Here is a 27,915-nt window from a genome sequence, read left to right as displayed (position 1 = left end):
GGGTTTCGAGTTTCAGTTGTTTTATTTGACCTCAGTGACCTTCACTCTCACCCATTCCATGTAATAAGTTATTCCTACAAGGTTTCATATCAAGTACATCTCAAGGAAATGAAGAAACACAAAGACATTCACAGGCAAAGCATAAACGTAGTGGTGTCTGCCCTCTTTAAAACTCTAAACACGATATTAAATCAACAGGAACACTAATACACTCAAAACGACGGCGCTATTTTCCCTTTCAGTCAAGAGTTTACATTCTAATAATCACGGCCTCTAGTTCAAGAACATATTTCAAATTCTAATGTTTTAAGATTCTGTATTTTTATTTTTTGAAGATTAAAAAAAAAAATTGAACAAGAAAAGCTTCATATATTTCAGATTGATAAAGCTGAACTTTCCTGTTTGAGCTTAATTGCTTGAGCTGAAGTGCTAGTTTAACCCTTCACGGTCACCTACAAATATCTACGAATTGACAATGATAAGTTCTTAATGGTTAAAGAATACAGCAGGAAACAGGCGTGTTAACCTTTACATACTGACAAATCGACACGTTTTGACATTTGGCATACAGTCAAAATACCATAAATGTAATTACAGTACCTTAAAAATTCATGATATTCCCTTAAATTGAGTCCAAAACACAGAAAGAAAATCTGCAATATTTCACACAAAAATCAAGAAGAAAAGTTCAAATTTGTATTTCTATGTAAAACTGTATGCGATATTTCAATAAAAAATGTTTTTCTCCTGAAAAAAAATGTAAATTCCAGAAAAAGAAACCCTCTTCCTGCTCTAAAAAAACCCCCAAAAAAAAAGCTTTACAAAAGGATCCTTCATTTTATTTATTCTATTGACTTTGACCGAACTGTGAAGCAGGGACGCATTAGTAACAGTATCAGGTTCAATACTGCACGGAATACTTGTACTTGTAGAAGATCCCAGATACAAACCGGTGAGTACTACGCGGCGTCATGCGTCAGCAACGTCGCACACAGGAACGCAAAAGAGGACCAGCGATGTCACGGTTTGGAGATTCTTTAAAAGTAATGACATGATAAAAGTAAGACAGACGGTAAACTATGTTCTGCCAAAACATCTAGAGGAGAGTTTGTACAACAACAGCAACTTAATCACCAGAGACATTTGGACCTGCAGAGTTAGAACGATGTTGCTCAGTAGTTTCGCTGCTCAGCATGTAATGCTGAGCCGTGCTACATGCTACATGTTAGAGAGTTTCGGGTAGTGATGGTCAAATGAAGCTTCATGAAGCCTCGTGAACCACTTTCTTTATTTTCTGACCCCACCAGAGGGCACTACTGGTTTTGAATATAGAGACTGAAAGATTGGCAATGTAGTGTGCTTTTAAACATTTGTTGAACAGACAGTGCCATCTAGTGGCTTCAGAAGATAAAGAAAGTGATTCATGAAGCTTCGTTTGGCCATCACGAGTTTCGGGGCTCTTCCCGTGGGCTCACCACCCGCAGGAAAGGTTCTTATTGGTGCAAAGTGATCTGGGTGACAGTGCTCAGACTGCCACCCCCGCAACCCGGAAACGGATAAGCGGGAGAAAATGGATGGATGGATAGTTTCGGGGCTCACACGCTAGCGATGCTACATGCTAAAGAGTTTCAGGGCTAACACACTAGCGATGCTACATGCTAAAGAGTTTCAGGGTTAACACACTAGCGATGCTACATGCTAAAGAGTTTCATGGCTAACACACTAGCGATGCTACATGCTAAAGAGTTTCAGGGCTAACACACTAGCGATGCTACATGCTAAACATGACTGATACGCTCATGCACAGGGAGCTTAAGCGTGTGGCGGCACACAGCGAGCTCGGTCCCTCCGGCTACAGGCTACAGGCTGTACAGTACACATAGCCCAGTACGTAGATAGCCACTGAAAGCACAACTTTTAGAAAACGCTCCGTCTCTGTGGAAACCGGTGAAAACAAGACTTTCTGAAAACGTTCGGGCTCAGTCCTGAGTTGGCGGCGGAAACGCTGCTACTGCACATGCTCACCACAGCCATGGAAAATAGCTCCTCCGCACATGCTCAGTTGATAGACATAAGCAGCAACGTTTTTCTCCAGAGTGTCACGGCTCCCAGTCCATATTCTCCTGGTGGTTTTATAGTGGACAGTTACTGTGATAACGATCCAACTTGGTCGTCTGTCCACTAGAATGTCCGCGTACTTTCCAGTGTGTTTGAAATGTGGTATAAGTGGGGTTTATAAATGGCGTTCACATGACAACGTTTTCAAGTGAAAACAGAAAACTTTTTTTTTTCTAACGGGAAAACTTCCAGTTTGATGTTAAAGAGGGAGAGAAGATGGAGCCGGGCCGTGGCTGAACTTTGACCTCTCGGCTGCTGGTCACCTGAAGGCAGTGTGAATCGTCCCGCTGAGGCCGACAGCCAGCCGGGGGTCGGCAGGCGCTCAGAGGTCAGAGGTCAACAGGACGCCTCTTCGGCCGGCTCCGATGTCGAAACTGAATGTCTTCGTCCTGCCCAGGAAAACGTCACAAATACGTACATTTTATCTTCCTGATTCTGACTGTATATTCCTGATTATTTTGAGACACAAAGATCATTCTAGGAGAACGATCTTGTTCACATTATAACACGCGTCTCACATGTGCAGGATGAATCAACACTGAAGCTCACATTTACTGCCTTCTATTTCCTTTGTATGAAGCTGTATGAGGAATTTATTGAAAGGAGAAAATGTAAACATGTTCTTGTGTATTTAAGCTCCTAAAAGTAGTACAACTTTATTAAAAGTCAGTATTACTGGAAGCGCATGATACATTTGAATAGTTTAAACACTTAATCTCTTCATTTGTTTCCAATCAGGAAGTGAAACTTTTACCATCTCTCTTTTCTTCTCTTTTAAAAAAAAAAACCCACCAGACTCCTTTGAAAGAAACAGAGAGTTTTACCACACTTGCTGATGTTTTAATGCCGAAAACTATTGATTTATTTGTTGTTATTGTGAATTTCTAATCAAAAGAGTCAGGCAATAATACTTAAAAGAATAATAACAATAGTTCCTGTGAAATAAATTGCACTCTTTTTTAATGGAGTCTGGTGTTTTTAAACAGTTTCTGGGGCAAATGTGACTGAAAATGAAGCGCGGGCTGTTATTGTGACAGAGTAAGCGGTCATAAACCAAATGATTTTCAGTTTAAAACACCACGATAGCTATGTTTTACCATTAAAGTCATCGATCAGCTCCTTTTCAGTGTCTCCCAGCACCGTTGTCTTGTGAACAAACATCCAAAACACTATGAAAGCTTTGATTTTTCACAAGAAAATTCTGCGTAAATTAATAGATAGATAGCTTTTACTGTCATTCTGACAATTTACATCAGAGATGCACTGCAGAATGAAATTTAGATGCAGGGTCAATGATGAAATACACAAAAAGCATCTGAGATAGAATAACTTAAAGATCCCCGAGATAAAATAAGGTGCCGAAAATGCAGTGCAGGAATAAGTCAAAACAGAGAATAAATAGGTTCAATAATAAATAAAGGAGGCCTCAGTAAATTCTTAAAGGGTATAAATTTGAATCTATTGGTCACCGTCACGCACCGTTTCAGCCGTGTCCGCCGTCTCCTCGCCCTCCGTCTGCTCGCTGCCCTGCGCGAACGCTTCGAAGTCCGACAGCGCGCTCTCCACCGCCTCCTCGTCGTAATCCGTCTGGTACTCATCGGAAAGCTCCTCTGGAGGGAAACGGGAGAGAGCGGGAGCGCCGAGGGCCTTAATATGTCTCAATATCCGCGCCGACACCAGAGAGCGTGCGGCGGTAAACGGGTTAGTGCTCGTTCTTGTAATATACAAGTAGAATGTAGTTTTAAAAAAAGTGGCACCGGTGCTGATGTGCTGTGAACTGACCGTTGACTACGGCCGCCTTGACGGGTTCGATTCTCGACACGATCTCCGCCAGGTCCGTGAAGGAGGCGTTCGGACACGTGACCACCTGAAAGACACACAGCTGCAGTCGATCAAAGGTTTGTTTTTTTGATTACTCATTCTTGGCTTTGCTTTGCTTTGTTATGTAAATTTTTTTTCTCGGGTGTTTTTATTTAATTTTGCTGTTATTGTCTCGAATAATCTCATTTGTGCCCACATGTCTGAAATAAACTTTTCAGTTGATCAGAGGTTCAGGACACACACAAGACTTCCCCCATAATTTTATTTAAACGTTAAATATTTGAGACTTATTTCACAAACTTAAACATCCTTATAAGTTGTTATGTTACTGCTGTTTCCCCACATATGCTCCTGCCTCACTTAGTTGTTGTTTTTTTTAACATACCTTTTCTGGTATTTTGTGGCTTAAGTTTAATTTACTCCATATCAGCTCCAATTTTTTGACCAATTTTTTAAAATGACTCCATTTTGACTCCTTATAAAGCTTCGCCGTTACTTTTTAGACAATCAGTCCATGATTTAAGGGCATTCAATTGAATGAAACCACCATTAAAATAACTGAATCTGTTTTATTCTCCGCTGTAAAGACAGAACAAATTGTATTACTGTGCATACATTTAAGGTTTCATTGAGTAATAATCTAATGATTCATGGTCTGACATGCCCACTACATCCTGTTCTGCTGTTTCTGAGGAAACGAACACTGCTTCAAAAATATTTTCTGAAATGAAAAATGCAAAGTAGATTCACTTTCACGAGGTCTAAATGATGTTGAGACGTGTGCGAGATGTTTCCCGCCGGTCCGCCGGTCCGTTTGCACTCACGTGGCCGGTCCCGGTCTTGTGGAACTCCTCCTGGCGGCGGTCCTTCAGCATGCTGTCCACCACGCCGCTGCGCTGCCACACTTCGAACAGCGTCTTCCCGTGCTGGTATCCCACCTCCTGCGCCAGAGAGCCGGACGGTGGGTGAACTCAGACAGAGAGCAGAGCGGGGACAGAATGGCGGAGGGAGGGGGAGGGAGGGGGAGGGGGTTTGTCTCACAGCGATCTCGTCGAACTTGCCGAACTCCAGCGTGCCGTAGCGGTCGATGGGCGGCCGGATGTACTCGCAGTACTCGGAGTCTCGGACCAGCTCCAGCTGACGCACGCAGCACACGTAGGCCAGCCGGTTCTGGATCTCGGCCATGTTCAGGACCTGGAGGGTCGGCGACAGAGAGCGTCACGGACCGCCGCCGGGACCCGCCGCCATCGAGAGACGTGTGTGACTGAGACGGACTCGCCGTACCTTGACTTTCTCGGCCAGCGGATTCAACCTCTTCCACAGCAGCCACCAGCCGTTCAGATGATCGCCGTAGTTGGTCAGATTGGTTTCATCCCGGCTGCCGACGTCGATGGCGATCACCACTTTGGCCCCCATGGAGCGAGCCACGTCAGCTGGAGAGAAAACAAACAAAGACCGTTATCTGTTAAGTGATGTTAAGAAGCTGTGTGAGATAAAGGATTAACTCATAATGATGGATGTTAAATAAGAGTTTGTAATATTTCTAATCAAGTACAAAGGATTGAATATTGTCATACCAGTACACCGTTACGTGACATGATAGGAAATTCGACAAAACATAAATAAGTAAAGAATGAAATAGAATAAAATACAGAGAAACATAAAACAGACAGAAATGTGGGCAGATCTACCAAGGTCAAAACTGATCAACTATCCATTAAAAAAAGACATTATAAAGAAAGCACAGTGCTCGTACAGCTGTGATGCTGATTTCGAGATAACGCCCCCAACTAGTGCTAAGCATCCTTCGATCTCCTGTTAGGCGAGAGCACGGCGTCTGGTCGCTTAATCCTCATATCAGCCGTTTCATGTAAAACCTCAAATGCAAGACATTGATAACGTGGGATTTAGTTTGTAAATGGCAGCCCTTTAAGTAGTGTCTAGATTCTCTCTCTCATCACACTGTGATAACTGTGATTGGATTCAGGATATAAACGTAAGATTCCTGAGACTTTCTCACCAGCCCATAGACGTGAGCTGGTCCAAACCGTCCTGAGACGGTTTAGTTTGACACCACACCAGTAATCTAATATATTCATCTATTTTCCATGTCGTTGGGGCGTAAACGCCGTCGCAACCTTCCCACCGTCGTCTACTCAGCACGGAGAACCGAGCATTTTCAAAAAGTTCCGCCGCCGCTGCCTCTTTGTGCGTTTCCTCACCTGGAAGGTTGTTGATGTATCCTCCGTCCATCAGTAAATGTCCGTCTTTGGGGTCACAGAGCGGCGGCAGGTAGCCCGACAGGGACATGCTGGCCCGGACGTACCGCCACAACGAACCTGCACATGAAGACCTGAACTATGAACCATCTTGACTTATAATCTAGAAACAGTTTTTCAGATCCATCAAGTTTCATCTTCTCCCCTCATCTACGATTTAGCATTAAACCCGTTTCCAGATTGAGCTTCTGCCCGTGTTGCCAGATTTGGTCGTCCAGAAGTTTCGAACAGTTATGACCAGTTGGATGTTTTCGCTTTCACTTCATTATGAGTAACACGGCACATTCTTCTTAAGAGTAAATACTTCATTGGCTCAGGAATGTTATGTCCTTCTTAAAAATAGAAATTTCTATTTCATTTTTCCTGTGAATTATTAAAAAAAAAAAAATTGAATTCTACTTTTTTTTTTCCTTCTATGAATTTATTTCTTTATGTAGATTTGTTCACCTTCTGTGTTAACATGAAAAGAACGCTAAGTTTGGCTCTATTTGACATTTTTGTGACATTTATTAGTCATATTTTTATTGCCTGAAATATCCTAAAATGTTCCGTCTTTGATGTGCCATATATAATATTTTCTATAAAAGTATTGATGGAAAAAAAAATCTATCAATAAACCATGAACTCGTATTTGCGTATCTCGGGGGGGGGGGGGGGGGGGGGGTCCAAGGGGTTCGAGGCCTGCAGGGGGAGCTCATCTCACCACATTCTGTACGGAAGCTTCCGTGAAGAAAAAGGATAAATATACTTAATGTACTCTAAGACAGACGTCTGCAAATTGAGGCTGTTGACAGATGACAGAGTCTCTTTCATCCGTTCTTTCACTGAACTCAGGCTTCATTATGAAAGTGAATCTGAATAAGGAAGGGATAAAAACACTGTCGCACACCGTATGTGTGAACCCTCATGGCGAAAGCGGTGATGTCTGTAGTGATGTTGAAGTACGGCAGCCACAGGTCCTGCAGAGGCGACCAAAACAGAAACAATCAGACACTATTACACCAACTGGTGGTTCGTATCGAATTAACAGACTTAGTTAAGAACCTTTAAAAGATTTTAATCAACCACCTGCTCACACTTTTAAATTTAAATATAATGACTCACGCAGCCAAAGACAGGAGATGAGGCTCACCACATGATCAGCTGAAGGAGCCGAATCTCGTCCCACTAACGGATGTAACTTGGTTGAACTAAAATAATCAACTCAGTATGTTCTGACTGTTAGTATGATACAAATAAATACATATGAGTATATAAATACGGTCATATTTTCAGTAATTTTTTTTTTAACCCAACAGATTAAAAAAAAAAAGGAACTTGTAACAATAATAGATTACTGCTTATTTCTGTCCTCCTGAAGAGAGGCCGTTTTTCCGACGGCCCCTGAACGCACCTCGATCTGTTTGTCCTTGAAGACGGCGTTGACGCCGGAGTTAAAGGAGGCTCCGGAGAACATGGAGGTGACGGGGTAGGTCAGGTCCAGGATCTTCTTGAAGAGGGAGGTCATGTCCTGAAGAACAGGTTGGATTATTTCAAGAAAGAAAGAGAAATGAGTGTTTTAATCGTGAACCACTTCCACCCACCATGGACCACTCTCGAGCCCGGACCCTCATGCGGCTGTTGCTCTTCTCCTCGGCGTACAGCGCCCCCATGAAGGAGCCGATGGAGGTTCCCCCCACCAGGTCGATGGGGATCCCCGACTCGTTCAGCGCCCGCAGGATGCCCACCTGAGAGCAGCCCCTGTACGGGGGAGGGGCGGGTTAGGGTTAAGGTTAGCTCTACAGCTGAAGAAGGCCTCTCCAATATCTTCTGGAGTCTTTTACGTATTTGCTGTTAGTATTTAGTACTGCAGGAGCTCAACATGCTCTCAGGATCAGCCTACCTTTACTAGAGCTCCAAGATGAGACAGAGCAGTGAGAAATCAATCAAAGAGAAACACTTGTTACAGCCCACGCACAAAAATACACACACATGAACGTTAGTGTTATTTTAAAAGAAGAAAAAAAAAATATTACGTGTCCAACATAAGACCTGTCGGCCAGAACCGCCCACAAGAGGCGCCGATCCGGCCAAACCACCAAGAAAATGGTTAAAACTCCCAAGAAAACATTGATTTTTAAATCTAATTTCGTTAGAAGTAGCGACGCATCAAAAACACTGAGACCCGGGCTGAGGTATCGGTGATTTTGCCATGAAAGCTCGCAAACTAGCATTAGCCTCAAAGCCATGCCGTCAGAGTAAAACTGTAAAAAACACCCATAATGCAACAGCGGTAAGAGAAGTTTTCTGGAGAGTTTAGATGGAGGTTTCATCTAAAATTGGCTTTATGTTGAGATTGTAGTCATTTTCTGTTTACAATTGTTTGTTTTTGTCAAAATATAGACATTTTCATCTCTCTGCATCACAACAAAGAAAAACTTTAAAGGTCCCATATGATGCAAAATGTCCTTTATAATGATTTTCGAACAGTAATATGTGTCTCCAGTGAAGTGAAGAACGTCTGATATCTCCCTCACATACTCGCTCCACTGTTCAGTGACTGTGTGCTCATACAGGCAAATCAGAGATTTTCCCTTCATGGATACCACAGGTAGATGAGGTCTGCCCTCTGAAATTATGGGCAGGTGCCATATTTTCTCCTTATAAGCGTGACTGTAGAGGGGCGTGGACAAACACAGCTACTGAGCATTTAAAGGTACAGACACAGAAGCAGGATGTTCTCAGTAGAGCTCACGCGAGGGACTTTTAGACCGGCTGAAATTCAGGAACAAGGCTGGATTTTCGGAAATTCCCTTTAAATACGATGTTGTAGGACCTCTGACACTAATGGGAAACTGTTGAGAAACTGTATAATGTGGGACCTTTAAAGTTTAAATTTAAAGGTTATTATGAAATTAGGCTGTATGTGGCCTGTGAACTAAATTGTGTCTGACACCCCTGGTTTAGAAGAGTGAATCTTTTCTCTGAATGTGAAATCAAACAGTGACCCCTGGTGGCAGACTGGAGTTAAAGCAGAATGTAACCGTTTCTCTGGGCCTGGTTCTTTTGTTAGTTGTTTCTTGACATGCTTTGCGACCCAGTTCAGTCAAATTTAGATTGTTATTGTTAAGGACTCCCCAAGGACTACAACCCTGATACAAACATTGAGAAGAAGTGGCTTCCACTGGATATTTAGTGTAAATAGTGTTCCTATTAATAGACTTTAGCGTTTGTTTGTTTATAGCATATTAAAACCGGTTTATGATGTTTTGTTTGGCTGCAGCAGAGTGAGCTGCTTCATTTTCTTCAATGTCTTTTGCTGTAAGGATTCTTTAGTCTGAGTTGACGTAACAGCACTATTTAGTTTCTTATTTTAGATATTTAATACATCATGACGCCAGGATTCATACCCTTTTAATCTGTCTTATTGTGTATACATATATATGTATATATATATGTATACACAATAAGACCGATGTGTAAAAAATGTGTAAAAAACAACAACATATATATATGTATATATATATATATATATATATGTTGTTTTTTTTACAATGTTTTTTGTAATTTTAGCTGTTTTACTCCTTGATTTTTTTTTGTTGTTGCAATTTTACCAATTTTACCATTTTTTAAAATCAATTTTATGGAAGCATTTCAATTTCAATGGAAGCATACTTATCTTGAACTGTTTTAGACAAGTCGCACACAAAAAGTACTATCATTTAAACATTTCCATTTAATTAAAAATCATATGTTGAAGATTTGAGAGAAAAATTATTGCACTTTGAACAGTACGCTATGTTTGAGTTTTACTCCATTTAAATGAATCTTCCATAATTTGCTGCGTTTTGCTTGTTAATCTTTAATAAAGTAGCTCAGGCCCCAGTGTTGTGTGATGGCGGCTAAACTGCAATCCCCAGTAGATAAATCCAGCAACATAAGGAAACTTTATGGAAAAAGACACAGTTTTGGCCCACGTGGACAAATATTTGAGAACCATGCTTTAAATAGTGACACTGCATTGTGGATCAAATCAATCAATAGTTTAGTGTCCATCAATGAAACTTAAGTGACACACACTCTCACACACTGTGTGACAAGATGTGATGGTGTGTAGATGAATGGGTCTCCAGCTCTACCTGGCTCCTCCTCCTCCCAGCACCAGGGCGATGCTGTTTCCCGTCAGGATCCTGGCCAGCCGGGAGAAATCCGAGTGACGATCTGGACACTTTTCAAACACACGCTGGTACAGCTCCCTCTGAAACACACACACACACACACACACACACACACACACACACACACACACACACACACACACACACACACACACACACACACACACACACACACACACACACACACACACACACACACACACACACGACATGAGGCCTCTCGTGGAGCCGGTGCGAGCCGCCCTCAGCCGCCGCCGACGCACCAGCTTGGGTAAACTCCTCCGGGAGAAGACTCTGCGGGGGCAGGACAGGTGGTGGTGTCTGCAGATCCAGCTCCGCATGTTGAGCCACTCGGCGGTGCCGCTGGGCGGAGGGCCGTCCTCCCGGTGCAGCAGCACCAGCTGCTTCTGGGCCCGGACCGAGCTGCTCTCCAGCATCCGCTCCAGCTGCAGGAAGAAGAGGAGGAGGAAGAAGAGCTGTTACCTCACAGAGGACAGATGTATGTTTAGACTCCGGTCTCACTGACCTCGCCCACGGCCGGCTCCTGCTCGCCCACGCCCACGATGACGATGCAGTCGGCCTGGCGGATGCAGCGCTGCGTCCACGGCGTGAGGCCGGGGTCCGACTGGTACAGGACGATCCGGTGGATGTCCTCCTGCTGGCCCAGCCAACTGGACAGGCGGTACTCGTGGACACTTTGAGAGAAACGTGTGAGTGAATCCCCCGTACAAATAAGTAACACGGGTCGGCCACAACATTACAACCACCTGCCTAATATATTCAGGCCTTGTATTTTCCTGCAGTCACAACATCCAGAACCGACATGAACGTCTACAGAAGTTTGCTTGGGCCACTTTGGACAAATATTCAACATTACAGACCGAGAAGACCCACAAGAACTGTGAAGAACTCTTTAACATCAAATTTGAGGATGAAATGTTCATTTGATGCCTGATACATAAAACCAACTAGGAAGAAGATAACCAGTGGTCATAATGTTACAGCTGGATTTAAAAAGCATTTTGATTGTGAGAGGACATGGAGCAAAACTGCAGGTGCAGATTAGTTGACTATGCTTATGATACGATGAGACCAGACTGGAATTTATTTATCATTTTGGGCATTTTTCTATAATGTAATTATAAATTATTTTAGCAGCGCATTATTGGAAAGAACAGAAACAACTTACGGATTGAGGAGTAAACAAACAAAAAAAAAAAAACCTGTGTCAAATGTGTTGTGTCGCCACTCTTAATTTCTAAAAATAAAAATAAAAATCTATGTTTTCTTTGAAATGTTTCCAATTTCCTTGGTGGTTTGGCCAGAATGCAGCATCTTATGGGTCAGTTTTGGCCCACGGTTCTTATGTTTGGTCTCGATTAAGTATTCATACCATGACAACATCTGACTTGTTAGAAAACAGAAGCTAAAAACATAAAATCCTTGTCACCGAAAGAGAGAACTGTACACAAAAGTATGTCAAAACACTTTAAAACCTTTAAACTCAATCAAATAAATAAGCTTTCAGTCTTGTTTTACTTGTCAAACATGTTGCTGTGAACCTAAAAGCTTCCAGTTTAATAGAAACTAGACGAATATCAGAAACACTTTAAATGAAGCTGAATTTGCTTCTTGCGGAATCGTCACTGATGCAGCGCAGCCTTTTTGTTTTTGCAGATATTCTGTCTGATTTCCAGCAAAAGGAGTAACTCTTACTTCCTGAAAATCAAAAAGAAGAAATATGCATGTTGAAATCATGAAAGCGAAACTCAAATCATATCCTGAGAAAATGCATCTGTTTTTCCCTTTTTCTTTGGCGTTTACACGTCAACGTTTTGAAAACGAACCATTTACATGGAAAAGGCAGAAATATTGAAAACAATGTAGTTATCACGTTGAGCCACTAGGGGGTGCTGTTGTCTGCTTTTGTAATGAAACCACGTGTGCAGGGAACAATGTAAACATGAACACGTTCCTCTTGTTTCTGTTACGACGCAGAACTCTGCGTAACACCTGGAGCTGAGCGTCAGCCCCACATAAAAAGGCCTCGTCGTACAACTCAGGCTCCGTTTCGTACCTGTCCAGCGCCGCAGCGCCCAGGCGCTGTTTGATGATGTCACTGGTCAGGAGGAGAGTCGGGCCTGAAAACAAAACGGGTTTCAACGATGCCTCATTCAATAAAGATTGAATGTTGTCTGGCTGTGAGCGCACTTCTTTATTCATGTATTAATCTCATTTTCATTTATTTGCATTTAACTTCTTTAAAGCCCCCCCCCCCCCCCCCCCCCCCCCCCGTTTCTATTTTTAATCATTAATATTGCTGGAATATGTGTGATTGTATCTCGAAAAAAAAAATAACTCAACAAGCAAAGTTCACAAAAAACTGCAACAATCAATCAAAGATGAAATTAATCAAGAAAAAGGTGAAGATTTTAGTAAAACTATGACTATCCAATTTTTATTTATAAAGCACTATTAAAAACAACTCAGTTGACCAAAGTGCTGTACAACAATATAAAAATACAATTATAAATACAACAATACAGTGGCAGCACAGAATACACTTATAGCAGTAAAAGTCCACTTCAACACTGGTTAAAAGCCAAGGAGAACATGCGTGTTTTGAGATGTGATTTAAAAACATGAAGGGAGTCAGCCTGTCTAATGAACAGAGGAAGCTCATTCCACAGTTTGGGACCAACCACAGAAAACGCTCGGTCTCCTCTTAGTTTGCGATGCGTCTGGGGGACCGAAAGCAACGCTTGGTCAGCTGACCTGAGTGAACGTGCTGGGGAGTACGACACGAGCAGGTCGGACAGGTAACGAGGGGCAAGGTCATTAAGACATTTAAAAACAAATAACAGAATTTTAAAAACAATTCTAAATTGTACTGGGAGCCAGTGCAGAGAAGAGAGAATGGGTGAAACGTGATCATGCTTTCGTGAGCCAGTCAAAAGGCGCGCTGCAGCGTTCTGAACCAGCTGCAGGCGTGTCAGTAAGGACTGACTGATGCCGGTGTACAGGGCGGTGCAATAGTCCAGCCGTGTCGTGACAAAAGCATGAATCAGGATTTCAAAAATGATGTTTTGAAAGTGAGGATTTTATCTTTGCGAGTTGCCTCAGATGGAAAAAACTCGCCTTCACCACAGCACTGATCTGTTTGTCAAATTTAAACTGTTGATCCATCTTTACTCCCAGATTAGAAACAGTTGGTTTGACAAACTGTGTCAGCGATCCTAGGTTCACCGGGGCGGCAGTACCAGAAGTGCTCGGCCCCACTAGGAGGACTTCAGTCTTTCTGTCATTAAAATGTAAAAAGTTAGCAGACATCCAGGATTTGATTGCTTCAATACACTCGAAAAGTTGAGTGGCACTGAAAGCATTCTCACGCTTCAGGGGCACATAGATTTGGCTGTCATCCGCATACAAGTGAAATGACACCCCAAATCTACGGAGAACAGATCCTAGCGGGAGCAGGTATAATGAAAACAGGAGAGGACCAAGGATGGACCCTTGCGGTACTCCATACGACAGAGGGGCTGTGGAGGAAACACAATCCCCAACTTTAACACAGAAACTCCTCCCTGTTAAATAGGTTCTGAACCATTTTAAGGCACATCCCCGAATGCCAACCAGATTTTCAAGGCGATACAGGAGGATTTCATGATCGACTGTATCGAACGCAGCAGTTAGGTCCAACAGCACCAGAGCCACAGTATGGCCAGAATCATTCAACATTAAAATGTCATTAAACACCCTTAATAAAGCTGACTCAGTACTGTGGAGGTTCTTAAAACCAGACTGAAAAACCTCTGGGATCTCATGTTCATCCAAGAATGACTTCATCTGAATGAAAACAATTTTCTCCAAAATTTTGGACAAAAATGGGAGCTTGGAAATGGGGCGGAAATTAGAAGGGTCGTTAGAATTTAGGCCCGGTTTTTTAGTTAATGGCTGAACAACAGCGTGTTTGAAACTTGCAGGCACCGCCCCATTCGCCAAGCAACCATTAACGCAATGCAAAGCAAAGGGTGCTATTGTGGGAAACACATCTTTGAACAGGCGTGGGGAAATAGGATCAAACGGTGAACCAGCGGGCTTCATTTGACTGACCACCTTTTCCAAGTTAGAGAGTGTGACAGGCTCAAACTGACAAAATAAAGCTGAGCAAGAGACATAGTTAGACATGCCTACAGAGGGAGGGCTGATAAGAGCCCTAGTGCTCACAACCTTATTTATAAAAAAGTTCAAGAAGTTTTCACACACTTCAGGTGTTGCCTCTAGACTAAAATATAATCACCTTGTATATACCCCTAAAAAGAAGAAACCACTTTGAATGTTTCATCCATTAAAGTCAGATCTGATAATAAATAAAAAAGGATTATTAATGAAAATAAATGTATAAAAAAGCTGAGTTACATTTAGATCGTGTGTGTGTGTGTGTGTGTGTGTGTGTGTGTGTGTGTGTGTGTGTGTGTGTGTGTGTGTGTGTGTGTGTGTGTGTGTGTGTGTGTGTGTGTGTGTGTGTGTGTGTGTGTGTGTGTGTGTGTGTGTACCGATGCCGCTCAGCGCGTGCTGCAGCTCCAGGTTGAAGGCTGTGAGCGGGACGTCGTCGGACACGGGCAGGATGGCCACGGTGGAGAGGTTGGTGGCCGGATTCCCAGAATCCCACTTGCTGGTGGGCGTGTGCAGACCCAGACCGCGACCTGGAGGGCGGGACAAAGCTTCAGGTCACTGGGTTGGTTAACAGGACTTTAATCTGGACATTGTCTTCCAATAATCTCAGTGGACAATGTTTGTGAGGGAGTGAAGCGTTACACCACATCTAACCCTTTATAACGCAGTCGTCAAAATACTTTAAAATTACAAGTCAGCGTGATTGAAGGACGTTTCAAGAGTTTAAAATAAGAATGAACATGAGACTTATCGCAGCTAAATCAGGGAAGTCAAACACATTTTAATTCAGGAGCCAAATACAGCCCGACTTCATCTTTAAGTGGGTCGGATTGGTAAAACAGTGTCAGAATAACCTTTCAAATTAAAATGATCCCTGTTGTGTCGCAGAGTACACGATGAAAATGTTACTATTTCCATGTTAGTATGTGATTACCTGCCAGAGGCCCGCTGACCTGCTGCATGTTGCCGAGGATCTTCTGCCCCAGCAGGTGGATGAGGCGGGTGACCACCTGCGGGTACCTCCTCTTGATGGAGTTCAGCGCCCCCTCGGGGAGTTTGGCGAGCTCCGAGTCTCTGACGGCGTGCACGGTGGTGGCTCGGTTCATGTGCGTCAGCGCTTCCACCTGCCCGGGAGGACAAAAGGGTCTCAGTCTGTACGCGTTGGCGTCCCGCCGGGCGGACTCACTGCGGCGCCACCACTCACCACGCCGATCAGATCCCCCCGACCGTACTCCCCCGCCAGCTCCTTCTTCCCATCGTCCTTCGCGATGACGGAGCGCAGCCGGCCGCTGAGGACGATGTAGGTGCTGTCCGACTTGTCTCCCTGTCTGAGAAGACACGTACAAAAGAAATGGAGGAGAACTTTAGTTGCGTCTCTTTGTGGAAGCTCTATAATCTGGATGTTAGTGGAGACAGATGCTCTATAATCTGGATGTTAGTGGGAGGAAGATGTTCTTTAATCTGGATGTTAGTGGAGACAGATGCTCTATAATCTGGATGTTAGTGGAGGAAGATGCTCTATAATCTGGATGTTAGTGGAGACAGATGCTCTTGATCTGGATGTTAGTGGAGACAGATGCTCTATAATCTGGATGTTAGTGGGAGGAAGATGTTCTATAATCTGGATGTTAGAGGACGATGCTCTATAATCGCAATGTTAGTGGATGAAGATGCTCTATAATCTGGATGTTGATGGGGGGAAGATGCTCTATAATCTGGATGTTAGAGGAGGAAGATGCTCTATAATCTGGATGTTAGTGGGGGGAAGATGTTCTATAATCTGGATGTTAGGGGAAGATGCTCTATAATCTGAATGTTAGTGGAGGAAGATGCTCTATAATCTGGATGTTAATGGGGAAGATGCTCTATAATCTGGATGTTAATGGGAGGAAGATGCTCTATAATCTGGATGTTAGTGGAGGAAGATGCTCGTACTTTTCATTGGATTACCTGTAAACAGCTCGTCCGGCCTCCACGGCCATCCAGTCCAGAGCGAAGTCGATCTGCCTGACAAACGGCGAGACCCTCCTCACCACGGTGTGCGCCACGTTAAGAACCACGCCGGGCTCCTCGCGCATCATCCTGCAGAGCGTGTAAAACGGTTTTTTCACATCAGTGGCGGCGGCGGCGGGGGAGAACGACTCACGGGAAACGTTCGTCCGGCGTACTCGTAGAAGTGGGCCTTGGAGATGGAGAGGAAGGTGCAGTCCCTCTGCGCCCGCACGGTGAAGATGAGCGGCTCCCCGGTGAGCACGGCCAGGTGACCCACCATCTCGCCGGGGTGCGTCACGAACAGCAGGCTCTCCTCCTCGCGGTCGATCATGCGCTGGTAGACGTGGAGCGAACCCGAGATGACGAACTCCACGCTGGTGTCCTGCCAAGTTCCACCCAGAGCGTCGGCACGTTTACATTTGTGGTTGTAATGTGACCAAATGTGGAACTGCATATTAAGTAGCGATTTTAAATGTATCGAAAATACAACGGTAAATACCACGTGTGACCACTAGATGTCAGTGTATGGAGTGCCACAGAAAAACCTCCATTACTACAGTATAATATGATGAAATGTCGCATCAGAAGCAGAAATCAGAGCAGCAGAAAGAGTTCTGAGTTTCAACCCCCCCCCCCCCCCCCCCCCCCCCCCCCCAACCCCCCCCAGACTGACCTGGTCTCCCTGATGAGCCACGATGGTCCCGGCCTTGACCTGACGGAGAGTCACCCTCCCCTCCAGGAGTCTCGGGTTCTGGATACAAAGAAGAAAAAAAACTGTACTCCACCACGTCCTTCCTCCTCACCGACCGTCAGTGCAGGAGGAGTGTTGCATTGTGGGATACCTCGATCTGGATGACCTGCAGCAGGTCCTTTTTGGCGGCCTCGAAAATGGCGTTGACTTTGTTGTAGTGGATGTTTTCTGCTCCCGCGTCGCTGTAGTGGTAAACGGCCGAGGGGGCGTGCTGCATGGTGACCATCTTCTTCAGGATGGACTGAGGAGACAGAAACGTCCCGGTGAGACGCCTGGACGTTCGCTCTTCAACCAGACAAACGGAGAATGGCAGGACTTGTTTGTAGGAACCTTCACGGGACTCTGAGGCCCCGTCTCGTCTTTGGAAACTCGAGCTCGTTCGTAAACTCTGTTCAGGTCCAGAGACATCTCGCCTGGAAGAAAATCACACAAAATCACTTCTAATCCCAAATTATCTTAATCCTGCAAAGAGAGGCTGATCATTTAAATCCTTTTCTTTTTAACTTTTTGCCTCTTGAGTTGTAATTTTCAGTTCCAACACATAAATGTAAAGTTTTATGACTCAAACTTTGATCAATCTTGTTGTTTTGGTTTCATATATAAATTTCATATGTATTGTTTTTCCTTTATCATTAATTCTACACTTGTCAATGTACATATATGAATTTACATTGTACATTTGCATTTTAAATTACAAGCACACTTTTTATCTCACTTTTATTATTTTACCGTTCACATCACTAACTATTACCACGTATTTGTAAATCCAGTCTATTGAATTATTCTATTTGTAAAATTTAGCTGTTCCTTGTGTGCATGTGCTCCATCATTTATCTTAGACGACATTATATCTATAGAGCTATATATAGATCTATAGAGCTATATTTATACATCTATAGATCTATACCTACTGATAGATATACTGTATACATAGATATAGATATACGTGTATACCGTCATGCGACAGGTTAGATGATGTGTTCTTGCAATAGTAATAGTGTATAGATACACACACATTTATATATAACTATAATACATAAATAGTTGTGTATATATATATTTGTGTATGTACGAATATATACATAAATGTGTGTTAGTGTGTGTGCACGTGTGTGTGTATCTATACAATTAGGGTAAATACCTTTTTTGTTCCTTCTGTATGTATTTGACATGTCAGGAATACAATTATAAGTATAATTAATTAATATTAACAATTATTTGTGAAGAACTTTGAATTTCAGATTTATTGATCACCCCATGTTAAATGATTTACCACTACTGGTAATATTATTAATACCACATTTTTGACTCATTTATATTGGATAAAGGAATCAGTTTCACTTTGTTTACTTTTCATTGTTCTTTTGGCTTTTTGAAGCACAACGAGATGCAGGTTTTCATTAAAGATGCTTCAGTTAAGCTGAATTTTTGATCATAAATCAACAATATTAACAATAACGGCATAAAAAAAAAGTTTAACCATCATCTACAGCCACAGTCTTAAAGAGATTCATTTCAATGTGGAGGTTTGCAGCAATGCATCATGGGAGTGTTTACTTGTCACAGCCATCGGGGTGGACAGAGAGCGAGACTTCTTGCATTTCATGGAGGACATCTCAGACAGGCTGGACCTCTCCGCTGGAACGTCCCCAGAATAAAAGACGATGGCAGATTAAAAACACACGACGGCGAAGGCGTCACGGTGACGGCGTGCGGAGGCGATTTCTGACCTGCGTCTGCTTTGTCGGAGCCCAGATCGTCGGGGTGCGACGGCTGGCGCCGGAGGTTTTTGTGAGGGTGAGTCTCGGCCAGGACGTTCGCCAGGGACACCAACGAGATCGCCTGACTCTCCTGCGGCACACCAACGCTTCACCGTCAAGTCCTCCACTCATTTTAAACCGTCAAAGAAGCAACACTTTACCGTGATTTCACACAGTTCCTGAATATTTTACCTGAGGCAGGTTAGAGAAAGTGTTTAAAAGAGATCGAAACAAGAAGATTCGCAAAATTACACTGAAATTCAAAGATTTACATAAATGAAAAGTGACTTTAAGGCTTTTTTAGCAGAAGTGGAATAGCTACCTTTCCTTAAATTGGACTTAATTACAAGAAAAAAAAAAGTACTGTGTGTTAAAAAAAATTTGTTATCTGCTCAAAAAACTATTCAGAACTACTTTTAACTGGAATTATCATGTTGTTGCTAAATAGCATTTGCTGTAATGCACCTGCATGCAACATCTACATGTACAGTGTAAAGGTGCACAGTACCGGGTTGAAGAGCTCAGTGGTGAGGCCCAGGTAGTTGTGCAAGGCGAGGAAGGTCACTCTCTGCAAACGCACCATTATTATCTGCAGGACAGGAAGGAATTTTAATGACAATAATAATAATATTAATAAAAAGAGTCTTTTTTTTTTTTTTTTAAATGAAGCAGAATTAAAACAAAAGTGACAAAAAAAGCAGTAATGACAACTGTCCTGGAAAAACATAATATGAGAATGGAAATTAAAAAATATAAAAATATGAAACAAAAGAATCTAAAAAAAAAAAGGAATAAAATAAACAATATTGAAAAAAACTAATCAAATTAAAAAAAATATATAAAAAATAAAAAGAGTGAACTAATTAAATTTTATAAATTATATTCAAATGAAATATATTTCCATTTTTGCCCATTCAAATGATAAACGTTAACATATTAAGATTTTCTCTTCTCGTTCCATGCGAGTCATGACTCGGATGATAAATAAGACGCTTTCTAATTCTCCTTCTACGTCACCTGGATGACTCGGATCAGAGTTTCTGGATATTTTTCAAAGACGGCCTGAAACGCCACAGCTGGGAGACGCAGGATGGTCGAGGGCACCGCCGCCCTCGCAGACACGGTCTTATACGGCGCCGGGTGACCCTGAAACACGGGAAAGCGGGTGAACAAACGGTGGCACTTTACAAGCAATTTAAGAAAATTTATAAACAAAAAAAAAAAAAAAGGTGTTACTTTTCCATGAAAGCACTGTGAACTGCTTTATGTTTGAATGTTGCCATATAAAGACATTTTCCTTGCCTATATTTGTGAGATAGAATATCTAATCTAAAATATGAGAGAGATTAAAGGATCGAAACGCCTCCTGTAACTATTGTTGGCTGAAAACTTCAAAATAATTAGAAAATAAAGTAAATAAATAAAAAAATCACAAATTATTTAACAACAAATACGAGTCCATCTTGATATCAGATAAACAATAAACCCTACGAGTTTAACGTTTTTTTTGATTGTAGTTAAAAAGAGGTTAAGTGGGTTCATTTGGAAGACTTTGATTTTACAACTTACAACTATAGAAGACTGTAAAAAGCTTAAAAATTTCAAAATAGCTTAATAAAATTCCAAAAGATGAAAAAGTCTGAGTTATTCCTAAAAAGACTGAAGGTTCATTTCGTTATTTTGATTTGTTTCCTCTTTCATTTGTGTTCCTAAACATTTTCTAAAGGAAAATTTACCCTTTCAGTCAATTTCTTTCAATATGGTACCGTTAAATTCTACCACGATCCCTGAACACCACACGTACAATCCTGCATGTCTGATAAAACTTAAGTGTGCATCGTCCTGCAGCTACGAGACAAAGACCGGCGACAGGCTGCAGACGTACGGTGATGTTGTCCAGGATGCTGAGCAGACTGTGGACGCTGTCTCCGGTCAGCACCTCCTTCACCACAGCGTCCGTCCCGTCCTGCGGCGAGGAAACAACCACGTCTCAATGCACGACCCCCCCCTGTGATGTCACGACCTCACCTCCATCCTTTGTTATTATTTATTATTTCTATTTAAAGTATTATTTATTCACAGAGACAGGAGCAGCCTCAAAGCTGATTCGTCCAAATAAACGTGATCTGAATGTAAAACTTTATTAATTTGATATTTCCACGTAGTTTAGGTTTTTCTAACTTGATTATCTCAGCTGGTTGTGTAGTGAAGTTTATAAATTCACACTTTCATTTAAAGTGAAAACGCACCATTTTTATATTTTACTTTCATAAACGTTTAGCGTTTTGCCCAGAAAGGTTATAAAAACAATGTACTTTTACACAGAAAAGGCAGAAACACTGAAAACAATGTACGTCAGGCCACAAGTTGGCGCTGTAGGTTGTTTTTGTAATGAAACCACACACACATGCAACAGAGCCCAATATGGACATTCTAGGGGACAGACAGCCAAGTTGGATTGTTATGTCGGTGACTGTCAAAATAAAACTACCCAAGAGTTTCCTCCATCACACGACGGAGGAAACATTGTTCTTATTCTTAACGTTTCAGAAAAGTAGCATTTTTGTTCATCTATATGGAGACAGAGTCACGGTGTTTTCAAAAAGTCGGATTTTCCTTGTTTACACTGCAGAAACCCCGGTTCAAATCCGGGTCACGGCACCAAATTGTTGGAACCCGGCCTTAGGGCCGGTGGTTCCTCCCGGTCCTTCGATCCTGAACTTGGTTTTCTAAATAAGTCTCAAGGCAGCGAGATGCGTCTTACCATTTATCAAACACCCTCCAAACGTCGTAGAAACAAAATGACACAACCCGGAGTGCCCGATTTCCGTTTGCAAAGTTTCTCATGGAGGTTTTGGGAAAACCCACCGACAGCAAGCTGGGATTTACACAATTGATCAATTTGAAAATTGACACCTTATTGCCAGCCAGAAAAGAGGTTCTATTATTTCACATGAGAAAATATTGTTGTCCAGAGTTATGTTGTGGCCTTGATTGTATCACACCGCAGATTCAGTGATTATGGAGTCCTGATAAGACACAGGTTGCCACACATTACTTCAGCACTTTGAACAAAGGCACTCTATTCTAGCATTTTATTTTATTTATTTAAAAAATTTACTTTTTTGTAAAGTTTTTTCCACTCTATTCTACTTTTTTTTTTTTTTTTTTTTTTAATAATTATTTTTTTTTTTCAATAATTTTTTTTTTTTTAACTTTTATTTAGCTTTCATAAAAGTTTTTTTTTTTTTCACATTTAAAAAAAAAAATTTTTTTCACTCTATTCTAGCATTTTATTTTATGGTAATTATTTAAAAAAAACTTTTTTAAATTTTATTTAGCTTTTTTTTTATGTTTTTTTTCACTCTATTCTAGCATTTTATTTTATGTTAATTCTTTTAAAAAATAAACTTTTTTAAAAATAACTTTTTAAAAATGTATTTTTATTTTTTTTATGGTTTTTTCCCACTCTATTCCAGCATTTTAGTCCTCGAACTCGCATAGAAGTTTAATGGCAAAACTTTTAGTATAAGATTATGATCATTAGCTAAGTATAATATTCTTCGGTGACGGAGTTGTAGCATTTTCAAAAGTTTGCGTTTTCCCTGTTTACACGAGCTGCATTATCTTAAGAACTCTTCAGCGGCTCCGAGCCCCATCACCATGTAAACACACTCCCCAGAACATAACAAACGTTTAACACGTGTGTTGTAAAGGAGGCCTCACGCTCTCGTGGATGCACAGCTCCAGGCGGCCGTCCTGGACCACGTAGATGCTGTCGTCGGTGTCTCCGGGTCTGAAGAGCGCCTCCCCCTGGTGCAGCTGGATGACCACCATGTGGCGGCACAGCTCCAGGAAGAGAGGCTTCTCGAAGTGGCCGAGCACCCTGGAGGCGCAGCGGAGACAGAAGACAGTGTTTGGATTTTTTGATTATTGTCGTTTCAATCGCGGGGAAGAAAACAACAGAGAATAGAAAGAAACAGGTTTCCTCTCTGTTAAAGGAAGTTTATCCTTTCCGCCGTCTTCCATGTTTGTTCACGTAGAATCGTTTTTTCTTTTCTCCAAAGAAGTGCTTTGAAATCACTGTGTTATATTTGGCGCTAAAGAAATAAAACTGAACTGAATTAAATTGTTAACTCGGAGAATTTGAGACCAGAATATCCTTCCACCAACTGATCACTACTATGGGTTCTTGAGCCCAGAACCTTAAAGAAACACTTCCTGGATGCTGAACATTGGTCATCCGCTGCTCTGGCAGAGGAAAACGTGCACATTTTCTGCAGTAAAGTCGCCGTATTTGAAATGAAGGAAACTGTTCTTCTTCTTCGCTTGATTAAAATGAAAAGCAGAAAGAAAAACGAGGATACGACATGACCTCTGCGTTGCATACGAATGTGAGACGAGAAGCAAAATAAATAAATAAATAGATTTAACAACAAATGTCAGAAATGAAAATGTTTCTTCCCGAGTGACGCTGGTGTCAAATGACTGTGGGTGAAGTCAGGTGACACAGTGAGCGGGTCATCAGTCCATCACAACACAAACACGCACCAGACACACACTCAAAACCTCCAGGACGTTCAGAGTCACCGGTTAACCTCAACTCAACGCTTCTGGACTGTGGGAGGGAAACTCCAGCAGCGGATGATCTGCACCACGTTACACTAACACAATATACAACAATGAAAAAAGTCAAAAAGTCTTTGGCGCAGCAGAAACAACATTGTTCAGACGGCCGTGCCATGAGTGCAGGGACCGTCTGCAAATTACAAACCGCTGCAAAAGTGAAGACAAAGATATGTAATAACGTGACGGGTGTTCACTTCAGTGTCACCAAAATCCCCGCAGCTTCACTTCATCACACTACAACACTTGGTTTGATAGTGAGATATGGTTTGTGATATCCGTCTTCACTGTCTGAGCGGTTTAACAATTTGCAGACCGTCCCTGCTCATTTGTGTGAACTGAGGGGATGAAAATATTCCCGTTAATGCTGTAAATCCAGGCCTTGCCAACTGTTGTCTAACTTTCACACGGGAATGTATCATACATTGTGTATGTATTTCACTTTATGTCATTTCATGTCTGTGTGACAGAGGAAGTTCTTTTGTCAGCCCACATTTGTAAGAAGTGGCTCTTTGCAGTACCACCGTCACTTTTGTGGCTCTCGGTCCCTAACCGGCTGGCCACGCCCCCTGATCCAGACGTTGTTTGCAAATGTTGAAACTGAGACGGCGGCGGATCGATAAAGACATTTTGGCGTCGCCGTGTGGGAAGCTGACCTGACGTTCTTCAGCATGTACAGCACCTCGGACGGGAGGTGAGAGTTCTGCACGTCGAACTCCGTCAGGTCGGCCTCCAGCAGGCAGGGCGGGGGCTCCTTGGGCTGCAGGGTGGGGGGCTCCCTCCGGATACGCAGGATCCTGACACACACACACACACACACACACACACACACACACACACACACACACACACACACACACACACACACACACACACACACACACAGGGATTTGTGACTGAGTGTGCTTATCTCCGGTGATAAAAGTCCAGCAGGGCGAAACCCCGAAGTGAGATTATTCTGATGATTTATGTATGTACACCAGTGAGTTCAGGAAAACACACTCACTTGCGAGCGATCGACAGGACTTTGGTCCTCTTCCTCACCCTCTGCCGGGACGCCGAGTTTGAGTTGTTCAGAGGACCGGAGGACAAAGTGGAAACCTGATATGGGGGACACACACACACAAACACACACACACACACCACACAGTGTCACACACATCTCGTCTCTAAGCCATTATGTGGATCTCTGTGTTCAATTTGCATCGATTCACGTTCACACGGTTTAATTGGAGATGTTTTACGTTTACCTCAATTTACCTTTGACAGCGTTCTTTGGCTGATTTTCCTTCTGAATTTGTAATGCTTCACAGTTAATGCTTCACAGTTAATGCTTCTTAGCAGTTTGATTTTCTTTATTCAGTCATATTTTGGTCATTTAATGCCTCAATAAAGGTGTTTTAAACCACTTCTGCTCATTTGGAACGCTTGTTTTGTCATTTCAATAGATAAAACTGGTTCAGTGCTTAAACTGACCATCATCCTGTCATTATTTGTCAAACTAATCATTTATTAATTCTGGAAATTGGCACACGGGCCAGGAAATATGTGGAATGGGCCACACATGTGTGATATATGTTCATTTGATGTTAATATAATATATAAAATAAGACATAAAGATATTTTAACAATCCAAAAATACACACACACCTGCATCACTGCAGCAGCAAAGCTTCATGGGACACTCTGAAAAGAGTTTATTCCCTATAGAAATGAGCAATTGTGGTGTTTTAGGAGGACACTGACCTTCCTCATGATCTTTCGGCCGTAGAACATCACTTTGTCTCTCTTCCTGAAGCGATAGTGGGGGCCGCTGGCCGCCTCCTCTGAAAACCGCCACAAACACCTGTGTGAGACCACCGGGCTGCCTAATCTCATTGATCGCATCTAAATACCTAATAATGCAGTTAAATGGTGACATTTTCACAGAGTTTTCATGATAAACAATCTTCTACAATCCTAGAGCGAGCGCGTGAGGGACACTCACTGGACACTTTGTATCTTCTGTACAGAAGAAAGACGACGACTCCGATGGCAGAGACGGTCACTGCAGCAGCGATCAGCACGCCCGTCCACTACAATAAAAACAAACACACTGTTTGTTTGTTTTAACTCTCAACGAAAGCAGCAACTGACATGAATCCAACACTGCAGTCAACCCGTCACTACTGGAACATGTCAGTGGGGTTCAGTTCATGTGTATCAGACAGGCTCTTCAGTGCATTTTGATCCTTGGGGGTTCCACTGGGCTCTGTGTTAGGACACTTTACGTTTTTACTATGCGGCATTGGGTGCTCGACAAATAAACAGAAAAGACCAAGAATTATTGAAATTCACCCCCGATAACAAGGTTTCTGCAAGCGACAGAAAATATGTGATTCATTAAAGCTATGAGGTAAATTAAGTGCGTTAATTAAATTTAAAGTAATTAGTTAGATCAGATGTTCGCTGTTCATTTAGTGGAGGAAGGTGCTCTTTAATCTGGATGTTAGTGGGAGGAAGATGCTCTATAACCTGAATGTTAGTGGGAGGAAGACGCTCTATAATCTGGATGTTAAGATATGAAAGCGGCTCTTAAATTACCAGATTTGCTTCGGTGCGTTCCTCCACAAAACGCTGCATCTGAGCTCGCAGCTCGCTGCCCAGGTGAAAAACAGTCTGAAACATGGAACACAAACACTGACAGAGCGAAATCAACAAACAAACAGCCTCTTTCCATAAATCTTCGATTCCTGATCCAACTCCAGGTGTTACCGAAGAGCAGTCGATCACAACACAAGGTTAAGGAGGCTGTAATCTCAGAGTACTAATCCCCCGCTGATAGGAAATTAAAATCTCACCGGGTAAAGACTGCAGCGCTCGTCCTCATCGTCCTCCATGCCTGCAACACGGAACAAAGAAACTCAACAAAAGATAAGGAACTATCAGCGAGGAGGAAGAAAAAATGTTTTTACACATTTTCAAATCGGGAATTAATCAGTAATTAAAAGTTAGTTACAGTAACTGAAGTAACCTCAGCTAATGTTTACATTATAGAGCATCTTCTTCGGCTAACATCCAGATTATAGAGCATTTATTAATCTACAGTTTGGCGGACCAGATTGGAGCCAGTTTTGGCCCATGGGCCTTATGTTTGACACCCTGTTGTAGAGAATTCATCAGCATTAGACCTGCAGTGAAGTCACATATATCCAACAATTGAAATGCTTATTTAAAAAAAAGTATGTATTTTAATAACTTCAAACAAGAAATGGATTTATATGTTTTTCCAAAATAGCATTCATAAGAAATCCAATCCACTTTCAGTCTAAATAAACCTTTTAGTAATCGGTTATGAGCTGCAATGCAGCTGTAATGGGCTGTGCGCGCTCCCGCGCGGGGCACGCGATATGCAGCGATCGATTTAAAATGCGTAATCGCGACATTTATCACGGTGGTGGGATTTTAAGTCCCGAGTTCTTTCCCCGGGGCAGATCATGGGGTAGAAGGTGGGGAAGTTTGAAATGTGGGGTAAAGATCAGCAGCCCCTCCTGGGGTCAGTTTGTAACCAGACACGGACACGCGCACACTCTAAAAACAGACGGGCAGCTGAGCAAAAACACACAATTCGTGTCAATTCAGGGGGAAAATCTTCACCGTTTGTTGGTAAACTGAGTCTCAAAAGTTATTTCTGACGCTTGTTGAGATTTTTACAGCTTTTTTTGGGGCCAAACTTCATTCAGAAACTGGATTTATTTAAAAGGAAAGCTCAGTGTTCAGACAGGAGAGGAGCTATTAAGTCAGTTTTAAGTTATTTTTCCTTTATAAACAATAGCAGAAACACACAAAAGAGATTTTGAAAAAGAAGAGAAAACACACCAAGATACAGATTTAACTGTATTGTGCAAGAAGTGAGGTTAAATAATTTGAACTTGTTGGGTATTTACCTGAAGCTTCAGTCCAGAGAAGTTGAAAGATGGAGAGATTCCCTCAAAACAACAAAAACTGGAGGAGGAGGACACACTCAGTCCAGTGCAAAGTGAAACAAGTCTGTAAACACACACTTACACACATTGCACACACACACACACACACACACACAATGCACAGAACACTGCAAACGGAAGCCCTGCGAAACAACAGCAGTGAAACTGTGCACACACTTTCCACACTGCCTTTCTCCTTCCAAAGTTTAGTGTCTGGGTGTGTGTCTGTGTATGAACGTGTAACCAAAGTGTCAGCTTCAGTGTGTGAGA

At 42.3% G+C, this 27,915-nt stretch overlaps 1 protein-coding gene across 3 annotated transcripts; it reads right to left on the bottom strand.

Annotated features, from left to right (window-relative positions):
• Nucleotides 1-6: 6 nt before the first annotated feature.
• Nucleotides 7-27,712, bottom strand: pnpla7b (patatin-like phospholipase domain containing 7b). Of its 3 annotated transcripts, none has more exons than XR_013935464.1 (36): nt 27,607-27,712; nt 26,521-26,561; nt 26,264-26,338; nt 25,668-25,755; nt 25,427-25,506; nt 24,687-24,781; nt 24,337-24,477; nt 22,781-22,940; nt 20,940-21,020; nt 20,072-20,200; nt 19,563-19,643; nt 19,025-19,145; nt 18,852-18,932; nt 17,625-17,707; nt 17,386-17,535; nt 17,217-17,294; nt 16,720-16,925; nt 16,502-16,633; nt 15,756-15,879; nt 15,486-15,675; nt 14,932-15,081; nt 12,453-12,516; nt 10,902-11,070; nt 10,639-10,821; nt 10,337-10,455; nt 7,802-7,958; nt 7,612-7,728; nt 7,108-7,177; nt 6,162-6,278; nt 5,224-5,372; nt 4,981-5,133; nt 4,764-4,880; nt 3,876-3,985; nt 3,598-3,728; nt 2,382-2,507; nt 7-1,035 (listed from the first exon to the last, which is right to left on the bottom strand). XR_013935464.1 is itself a non-coding variant. In XM_080467079.1 (35 exons), exons 2-35 carry the CDS (start codon nt 26,557-26,559, stop codon nt 2,448-2,450), a joined length of 3,975 nt encoding a protein of 1,324 aa, XP_080323205.1. In that variant the 5' UTR covers nt 26,560-26,561; nt 27,607-27,712; the 3' UTR covers nt 7-2,447. The 3 variants fall into 3 exon arrangements, 1 of the variants encoding a protein (XP_080323205.1); XR_013935465.1 differs by having other exon boundaries at nt 3,901-3,985; XM_080467079.1 differs by having other exon boundaries at nt 7-2,507; nt 3,901-3,985.
• Nucleotides 27,713-27,915: the final 203 nt, after the last annotated feature.

This window comes from Lipophrys pholis (genome assembly GCF_963383615.2).
Source record: "Lipophrys pholis genome assembly, chromosome: 7".
NCBI classification, from domain to species: Eukaryota; Metazoa; Chordata; class Actinopteri; order Blenniiformes; family Blenniidae; genus Lipophrys; species Lipophrys pholis.
The sequence above is the reverse complement of the archived record's forward strand: the minus strand, read 5'-3'. Positions and strand labels throughout refer to the sequence as shown.